General features: G+C 37.0%; 1 protein-coding gene across 2 annotated transcripts; it reads right to left on the minus strand.

Annotated features, from left to right (window-relative positions):
- Window positions 1–479: 479 nt before the first annotated feature.
- Window positions 480–9,438, minus strand: LOC131146157 (GDSL esterase/lipase At5g62930). 2 transcript variants are annotated; one of them, XM_058095525.1, is made up of 6 exons: window positions 9,059–9,438; window positions 8,860–8,937; window positions 3,797–3,937; window positions 3,134–3,210; window positions 1,461–1,625; window positions 480–958 (listed from the first exon to the last, which is right to left on the minus strand). In XM_058095525.1, exons 1-6 carry the CDS (start codon window positions 9,155–9,157, stop codon window positions 790–792), a joined length of 729 nt encoding a protein of 242 aa, XP_057951508.1. In that variant the 5' UTR covers window positions 9,158–9,438; the 3' UTR covers window positions 480–789. The 2 variants fall into 2 exon arrangements, with proteins under 2 accessions (XP_057951508.1, XP_057951509.1); XM_058095526.1 differs by having other exon boundaries at window positions 1,461–1,613; window positions 9,059–9,385.
- Between the last annotated feature and the right edge of the window lie 402 nt (window positions 9,439–9,840).

Below are 9,840 nucleotides of genomic sequence, written 5' to 3' on the forward strand. Positions count from 1 at the left end.
GAACATAATTGACTTTAATTTTCAACTTGATATTTTTCAAGTGAGAATGACTCGCTCATTGAAGTTGGTGGTAATCTGGATATTTCATTAAAGGAATGTATATTGATATGAAAATGGAAAATTGATCACAAAGAAATGCATAACAAGAATTTCTTGAAAAATTTAATCCGCGGTGATAAAGAGAATGTTATTATTACTCGTTAGTTAAATTTGAATTGGATTTTTTCATCTAAGTTATGTGTGGTTCACAAAATATCTAATTTTCAGAATAAATGGTTATAACAGTAGAAGTCAATAGTTTATACAAGAAAACACGTTATTATCATAAATCAAATAACAAAAACAATGTATAAATTTTTATGAATCTATAACAAAAAACATACAAACAACATCGAAATTTCATCATTAGAATACCTATTCCTTTCATGCCAAATTATCACCTCTTGTCGCATCTGGTTGGACCAATCAACTAGTCTAAATTTTAAAACCATGATTTCTCATTCGACATGATCACAAGATTTGTCATTTGCTGTGGGTACTATCACAGTTTGACAGTGTGCTATCACTAATCTCTTGGAGTTGTGAAGATTTCTCATCCCTTTATTACAACTCAAGGGTGGTTCCTCATGCTAGAACAGGAATAGTATGGAAAATTATTATTTTTTTTTTTAGGAAAAAAATGGTAAAGAGGTAGTTCTTAAGACTTCATCACCAGAAGAATGGTCTTCATTACTATAATGATGAAAAAAACAGTGAGGAGAAAGAGAGAGGTGTATAAAATAATGTAAACTACGAGCATTGCTGCTGAAAAGCGTTCTCAGGGTTCTTCCCATCAATTTCTGAATGGTGAGGAAAATCATATGGCATGTGTGGGGCAGAAAGCCCAGCATCAGTGAAAACTCTTACAACCTCTTGATGAACTACTGCATTGCCTTCTACTGTTAGGTGCAAACCATCACTATAAAATGTACATAGCAAATAAATTAGAACATAGTCACCCCTATGGCAGAAATGACTAAGCAAATTCAATTCAGCATTTTAAAATGCATTGATCAAAATGTTTCCAGAAAGGAGATGGAGAAGTTGTCCTGGAAGATTTGGTGCAACAACCAAAAATCGTATCATGAAAACTATCTAGTGTTTCAGTTTTGGGAAATAACTCTATTTTTGATTTCCAAGTTCTAAAGAAATGCCAAAAAAAATAAAGAAAAAAAAGTCACCTTATTTTCTAATTTTTCGAAATTTGTATAAAAAGTTAGAAAACATCTTCCAACTGTTTTCTAACTTCTCTATATCAATGTTGGAAAACTGACTTTTAGAAAAAAAAAAATAGAAATGAAATATAAAAAACTTTTTTCGGCGACTTAACAGGCCCTAAAACATCAAGGGATTGAAGAATTCTTTCAGCACTATTGTTCCTACACAGCAAACTGGTCAAATTTTCCAAAAGTAACACAAACCTTAAAAACTTTTTCTGCCAGCCCTTTGTTTCCTGCATCTTGGACCATAAATTGATTGAAGAGACACCCAGTTCTTTAGCTAAATCAACACACTGCTTTGCGTAAATTCCTGCCACTTCATTTGTCCTTTCCGGATGTTTCATTGCTTTTTCTCCACAGACAGATCTGCTGGGCACATTACGTATTTACGGGTGCATATACAAAAACATCAAAGTGTATTAAGTGGACATCATTAATTTCTATGAGCTCATCATCTGCTCAAATTCTCAAATTCTGGGGGATTTCCATGTCTTATGATTCACTCAGTGCATGACTTGAAAATCTCAATTCATTAAATTTTTTTCTTATTGCAGAAATATGTTAGGATAAAGAAAAGAGAGAATTACAATCCAGGAGAGGACAAGAGATCCTCAAAGCAAAAAAAAAAGGGAGGGGGCGAGGAATAACAACAAAACAAAAACTAATGAACCCCTAATAAAGAAAACCCCTCCTAAAGCCCTTCTCTCCATAATTGATGGAGCTCTTGAAACTTGCTAGTTCCTACCAACCCTTAGTCGCTTTCCTTTTAACCCATCAAAAAAAATTTTATTCCCTCCTGGGTCAGCCAGCCACGTTCTCATGTCATCCAGAATTTTTTGACCACCAACTTCCCATGCACTAGTGTCCTCCCCCAGAACAGGTAATAAACCAGCTCTACATTTATTAGTCGCAGCCAAGTCCATATGGCCAAACAGACATCATTCCCTCCAGGACAAGAGGTAGTGTTTGTTTGATTAGAATGATGTCAGTGCTGCTGATGGTGAAAAATGTGGTGGTATCAGTGCATGCATCGACAGAGATGTCGATGGGAACAGTGTTGATGGGTAGGTGCAGAAAGCAATGCTGGAGGCTAAAATGGTACTGCAGATGTGAAATGATGTTAAATGGAAATAGAAAAGGTGCTGACGGAGTGTGATGATGGTGGAAGGTTGAATGAGCTGAGTTCTGGAGTAGGTTGAGTGGCAGCATAGGTAGTGATAATTTAGGTAGTCACCAGTCACAAAACAAAGTTTAAAGGTGGACCTGGTAGCAGTGGCACTTGAAAACTTAATAAACCCAAAAACCCACTTACCTCCCCAGGGGTTTCAAAAAATGCACTTACATCTATTGTAATATTTGATTCCACAACTCTGTTATGGGGGGAATTCTTTGGTGTTGAATACCCCATTTTAATGCATACACATTAAGTATATATATAGTAAAATGTATTATTATTTTTGAGTTTACTTTGGTTAGGAAAAAGATTGTAAATAACCACAAAATTTATGCTTATAGGTGAACTATTTTTTTTTTTTTAAAAAAATAATCCATAATCAATATGGAAACTAAAATCATGAACTATAAAGGAAGCTTGTCATTTCACAATTTTCATCAATGATATCATAATTCCAAACTATTTTATCAACGTTCAACGGTCTAGCATTAACTAACAGGAAGGGGCACGAGTGCAAATGATATAAATCTCAAGGGCGCATAATGTATTTTTATAAGCTTAGAGGGAGGTAAGTGCCAGTACCAAAAACCTGGAGGGATCTTTTTCAGTTTATCCAAAAAATCCCAAATATTTATAGAGAAATTGAATTTAAAGCAAGAAAAGAAATGAATGTAACATTACAGAGAAGGATCAAGCATACAGTGCAAACTCTTTCCGACCTTCTTCGTCAACTGGGGGTGGAGTTATAAGCACCACCAGCATGCTGGGAGAGCATACCTGCAATCAGCTTCCCCAGAGACAATGAGAAATCCACACATTGAATGTTTCCCAAATTAACAGTTACCAGAACAAGAGGGAGTGAGGCAAGTAACACGCAGTTGCAGAGGACTTAAAAAGTAGGGAAAGCTCATGTCCACTGACAAAACAGCATGAAAGTATAATAGGAAGTGCATAAATAATCATTTATAAGTAATATGCAGGGAATTAGAAAAAGGAAAAAGGTAACTAGTAGGAAAATATATGGCCTCGAAATTTACCATCACAAGCAAAAAAAAGGGCTGATGATTTCTCAGAAATGCAGCAGTTTGATTACCATTCAACTTTCAGGCCAATCTATTAGTTCTCTTAAGCTAACACTTTTTTGTTTCTTTTTTCTTTTTCTTTCCATTGCTTTCCCTATTGAATGGGCTACTAAGATAGCAGTTAACGGGCCACATCAAATAACTCCTCTGCAGACCAAAGCATTACTATTACATTATAGGACCAGAATTCCAAGCCTGACTTGCATGGCATCGAGTAGACAATAAGCAAAAGAACTATGTAATTAAAAATACTGTAAAAATTAAATTTACACAATTTGAACCTTCAGATGATGAACAATTGCTCTGAGATTCTCCTTGTACTCTTCCACAGGCACATGTTGCCGTTCACTGGTCCTTCCCAGCAATGCAGCATCATTAGCCCCAAAGAATATTGTGGTAGCAATAGGCGGTTTTGTGGAGCTCTTCGAGGAAAGCATGTAATTAAGGGGGAAAAAAAAACTTTAAACTTAAAGAACAATAATCAAGCATGTAATTGCTAAATTGCAAAGGTGAAGCTTGGTCATGGCTAGATATCATCTAGGAAATCCAACTTGACAAGAATGCAGAAGTATTAATTTTACAAATAACCACTTCGAAATCAAGAGTATTAATGTTCATGCTTCAAGCAACATATGTTGAAGATATGACCAAAACAAGAAAAATATTTTAGCCCCGGTTAAAAAATTCCTATAGCAATGAAAAGTATATGAACATGTCAGCGATCATGTTACCAAAAAAAAGCATCAAATGAAGCAGGTATGATAAACATTCATTTCTTTCTTGTTTGGTAGAAAAAGAACTTCATTATCAGAAAGGAGAAAAAGTTACAAAGATTAGAGGATAAGATATCCTCATGAACATACAAAATCACAAAAAAACACTTATGTCAACAAAACACCCCAAAAGAAACCGAATGAGTGAGCCCAAAAGGAAGCAAGGAAGATAACTCTATCCCATGATAAATATAAGGGAGTTCTTTAGCCATTAAAAATCCTAGCATTCCTTTTGATCTAAAAATCCAAAAAGGAACAAAGACAACGCATCTCCATTCTCCTCCCAAAACCTATGCATCTCAGCAACAAGAAAGTGTCAACAGCCTGTGGTAGCAGAAAGTCTCATAAAAAGTGAACTGACAGACCCAAAATTCCTTACCCACCCAAACAATAAAGAAACAAATTGTAAGTCGTTCGACGAGCCATTTCTTAGTGCTGTATATAGAGTTGTTGAATCCTGCGGAAAAAGAAAAAGAGGGCTATAAGTAGGCTTGCTATTGCTTACTATATGAGCTGCTCGCCTTTATATGGCTTGCTTGGCTTTCCTATCGCTCTCTAAACATATAATGCAAATATTTGGAAAGACAGCCTTATAAAATCTCTGCACTTGCAACAAATAATTAGTATTAAGCTTATTGAGAGCCATAGTCCACATGAAAGCCCTGTTCTTGAGAGGAACCTTTGCCGTCCATATGAAATTATTCAAGGGGGGGGAGAAGAAGGATTTGGGGATTTCAAGAGCAGAAAGAAAAAAAAATTGAGAAAAAAGAACTGGAGCTGTCCCTAATCCAAATACTTGAATCATTTTTCACTCGAGTAAATTCCAACACTCTCAATAAAATGGACATGTCATCAACCCTCTCTTCATGTTTCTGAAAAATGAAATATCACAAGAAAGAGAGCCCCTAATAAAAAGCATTAATTGGGGCATTATGAGTGGGAGATTGCCTGAAAAGATAAGGGACCAAATGCTCCAACAAAACCTCAGCCACCCAATTATCCTCTCAAAACCGTGTGAGATTCCCATGTCCAACTCGGAAGCAAGTTAGAGGATAGATTAAGCAAGCAACCTGTCAATTATAAATTTCCACAGGCTTGTGCTAGATGCATTGCCATTACCTCTTGTATCCTAATCATTCTGATGCAAACCATATTTGCTTCTAATTACCATTTGCCATAAAGAGTCAACCGCCAAGGGAATCCAGAACTAGTCAAGCTAGAAAAAATAATCAGTCAAGATAAAAGGTTTTCATGTAAACAATCAGGTTTATTGAATGAAATCCTTAATGTCATTTTCCCATCCTTTTTTAGTGTTAGATTGCCACTTTACCTAAAAGCTTAAGCTATTAGGTCGTGGGCCAAGCCAACAGTGTATATTAAGCTTTAGTGCGCACGTGCAGCTTGATAGCACGTGGAGAGACAAACACAAAATAAATAACACCTATAACAGGGAATGCAATAATATTTTGAACACTACGCAATCAATGTGATTATGAGACTAGAACCCAAGACCTCCGGGTAACAAACTCTGATGCCATGTTAGATTACTACTTTGCCTAAAAGCTTAAGTTGTTAGGTTGTGGGCCCCAATATATATCAAGCTTTAACACTTGGGTTAAGGACAACAGATGTAGCACTATGGATCCTTTCGAAACTGTCATGCTCAAAGTAATTCATTGAAAGTTGCTATTACATGATTTATGACTGTGCTCCAGTTACTTAAAGGAATTCCATGGTCATCCCATCTCGACCTTGTGCCTTGTCCCCCACATGTTTTAGGTTTTAGGGGTTTCACCGTCTCTACCTCAGAAAAAGGTCTCTCCAGCCATGCTAAAAATGCTATATCATTTATCTTCTTCCCAATTGAATTAAAATCTCATCTCATGTGTTCTACTGAGGCCTCTATTCTATGGTCTGCATGTAAAGGTTGTGAAATAATTTCATTAGCGACCTGCCCCTCTACAGTGAGATCCCTACTTCCAAAGCTAATGCTAGTAATGGAGTTTGCAGCCTTGAGTGCATTGGGCATCCTATGAAAAAACACGGCACTGAAAACTCCTTTAGAGGGCCAAAAAACCCTAAATTTCTAAACCCAAAAAATTTCCTCCTCCAATGGTATATTACCTATTTCCTCTTCAACAGTTTCCCTTCTCCCCTTCTCATCCCGGGTGATATTATTTGCTTCTTCTTTGGAGTCCAATCCTTTACTAAAGTGGCAAGTTTACTGTCCACCCTCCAAAAACCTCCTTGTTCCATCTCCTCAAATCTTACTTCAACAATTTTCAGGCTAGACAGTTCCCTTCCAATCCATAATCATGCCAGAAGTTTCAAATATACTCCCCAAATACAAATCCCTCCTCCCTAAAACAATTTTTTTTCAAACCCAAGGAGACTACTGGCCCTTGAAAAGCCACTACACTCAAGCAAGCAAGAAAAATGGTGAGAGATTGGCCCTGGAAAATAGATTTGGACGTTGTCAGGGAACAACTCTCCTAAAAGCTGCAACTTTGCTATTGTTTGACTAGGTACAGAGACCTCCATGAAAAGGCAAATTCATCCATCTCATTAATGAAGGAATTGAAATTGTTCATGGTTAAGGCAATTCTGCTCCATGAAACCTTCTCCTTGTTTGTCAACTTGGATGATGGTCATATTCCTCTTTTCTTGGTCCTGATCTTTTAAACCATATCACTAGCCAGACTGCACCACCTTCTTTCAAATGAAAAACTTTAGATATCACACTTCCTCTACTCCTTCCACCTGTCATCCTCCCCTTTGGCATCTCATGTCGTATTGTCACTATCTTGAACTCCCTGGCATTTTGGACATCCAACCAATCACACACTTGGAGTAGTCCTCGTGATTGGAAAAAAATCTCCTTAATGAAGCCAAATCCCCACTACATTAGCTAGAAAATCTCTTCCCTATCTCTCTTTGAGGATTAGATTGAGCAAACTTTATTCAATGTGCATGACTCTATCTTGCAGAGGTTCCTACTCCATATATATCACACTTCTTAGATGCTCATCCAAGCTCAAGTTAGTGAATGAGCTTGCTATAAAAGCCTATCATTATATCATTTTCCAATGAAAAAAGCAAATCATCGGTGGGAACTGCAGATGATGTGTAACCAATGGGCCATTTCTCTTTTATTCTTACTCTTTTTCTCTAAGTTTTCATTTCTGTCCTTTTTTAATGCTTGCTGGGTGACAAATCACCCACCATTCCTCCTGTGATGCTATTCTTGTGATAAGTATCAGTGTTGTTTGCAAATCATTGTTGTTAAAATAACTTCTTTTAGAAAGTTTAAAAGGATTAATATTCTTACTGCAAACACTTGATACCAACTTAAATTGTTGTATTGTCACTAGCTTGAACTCCCTATTATTTTGGACATCCAATATTTCACACACCTGGAGTAGTCATTGTGATTGAGAAAAATATCTTGAAGGAAGCCAAATCCCCAGAGCATTAGCTAGAATTTCTCGTCCCTATTTCTCTGTGGATTATTAGATTGAGCAAGCTTGATTTTCTGTGCACGACTCTATCTTGCACAAGGTCCTACTCCATATATATCACGCTTACTTCTTTGATGCTCATCCAAGCTCAAGTTCGCTAATGAGTTTGCTATACAATCTTATCATTATATCATTTGCCAATGAAAAAAGCTATTCATTGGTGGGAATCGCAGATGATGTGCAACCAAAAGGTTTTTTGTCTTTTATTCTTACTCTTTTTCTCTAAGTTTTCATTTATGCCCTTTTTTAATGCTAGCTGGGTGCTGGGTGACAAATCACCCACCATTCCTCCTGTGATGCTAATCCCATGACAAATTTCAGTGTTTTTTGAAAGTACTGCTGTTAAAAATTTAAAATAACATTTTTTATAAAGTTTAAAAGGGTTAATATTCTTACGACAAACACTTGACACCAACCTCAATTGTTGATGGGCCTAATCAAGACAAATCCAGCATCACGCATGGCTAATTCTAATTCACACACAAACTTAAGCTTCAGCTTGGCTGGTGGAATGGAAAAGGAGTAGATGAAATAGCCACAAGCCATGCGATCTTACAATAGCCAAACTAATGCCTCCCAGATGTGCAATTACTCCAAAAGTAGCGTCGTGCATATCACTTTCTACTTTCAACCTACTAAAAGCAACTAGATTCTAAGTTTCTTTGCTCTAATCAAGCAATGACATGACACATCACCTTCCCTCGTCACATACAAAGGAATCTTGGCTTCCACCATGACAAGTCGCAACATTAAGAAGAATGACATTGCGTGAGACCATACCAATCATAATTTCAACCATAAAATGTTATATGCACAGTGAGACATAATCAAAATGAAGTGAAGAAATCCCATAAAAAATAAAGAAAAACCCACTGCCAAATAACAAAAATGACATTAGGAAAAATGTATACTGATAAATAAATGAACTCATTTCAAAATCTACAAGACTGTAACAGTACAACAATTTTAATGCAGGAGGGGCACTACATAAAGACACAGAATCAATTCTAATGAACGAGATCGCGTTGAAGTAACAGTAGATTTGAAGCCCACCATAGGGAAAATGTGATGCAGCAAGAACAGAGCCCACCTAGTGTTGTACCCACCATAACCACGCACAACTACATCAGCCTACAAAAGAGCAATAACAATGAGAAATTTAGCAGGATAAGAAGTGGGTATTGAATGGCACATCAAGTTGAGAAATGGGCATGTTCGGGATGAGCAAATTGGGTTGGAACACAAAACGAACCTTTCGAGAGTAGGTCTCAGCAAGGGCGGATCCCCATCCCCCTGATCTGAAGGATTGTTCTGTTATTGAATCTCCAAACAACACGATTTGAGGTCTCATTCCTGCGGTCGAGAGAGAGGAGCAGGGACGGAGAAAGTATGCAAGGTGTGCACTGGTGCTAGCGATGGTTTGGGGGAAGATCAAGGAGGCAAGACGGCAACATCGCGATTCGCCGATGAAGCAAACGACGTCGTTTCATTGCAAGACCACGTTCCCATTTACCCAGGATTTACGTTACTTCGTGCGTGTTGCGGGATGTAGGCCGGTGGCTGTCTTCTCACCTCCAATTCCAATTCTCCAATAAAAAAAAAAAAAAAAAGCAAGTTCCTTGCTTTTATTTTGTTGATTCTGCTTTTGTTTATTTATTTATTTATTTTAAATTTTTACTCATTTCACTTTCTCCCCAAAAAAAAAAATTCCCTCCTTTTATCTTTTTCTATATTCACTTCACGCCCTGAAATTATATGAGCTTATTTTTTGTTTTTGGAAAAAAAAGCAGTATAAATGCCGGCACATATTCGAATTTTTAAAATATTCATCTGGTCAATTTTACAAGGTCATGAAAAATAAAAACTCATGTGGTTTACTATAATATCCTCCTCCTGCTGCTTCGTTAGTTGTCAATCTGTATCACTTTCGCATACTGTAGCAGAAAGAGAAGCAAGCATGACGACAATATGTCAAAACTAGAGTACCATTTGGGTCCCCTTGTCCAAATACCGAACCCTATCGTGGGCATCCCA

The sequence above is a fragment of the Malania oleifera genome, chromosome 13 (genome assembly GCF_029873635.1).
Source record: "Malania oleifera isolate guangnan ecotype guangnan chromosome 13, ASM2987363v1, whole genome shotgun sequence".
Taxonomy (NCBI): domain Eukaryota; kingdom Viridiplantae; phylum Streptophyta; class Magnoliopsida; order Santalales; family Ximeniaceae; genus Malania; species Malania oleifera.

Excerpts from the sequence above, each read along its gene's own strand:
- LOC131146157 (XM_058095525.1), bottom strand. The coding sequence starts at position 9,157 with ATGAGACCTCAAATCGTGTTGTTTGGAGATTCAATAACAGAACAATCC. Across the intron at positions 3,211-3,796 it reads CAATTGTTCATCATCTGAAG|GTATGCTCTCCCAGCATGCT; the intron begins GTTCAAATTGTG and ends AGCTGATTGCAG. Across the intron at positions 959-1,460 it reads TGGCAGAAAAAGTTTTTAAG|TGATGGTTTGCACCTAACAG; the intron begins GTTTGTGTTACT and ends TACATTTTATAG.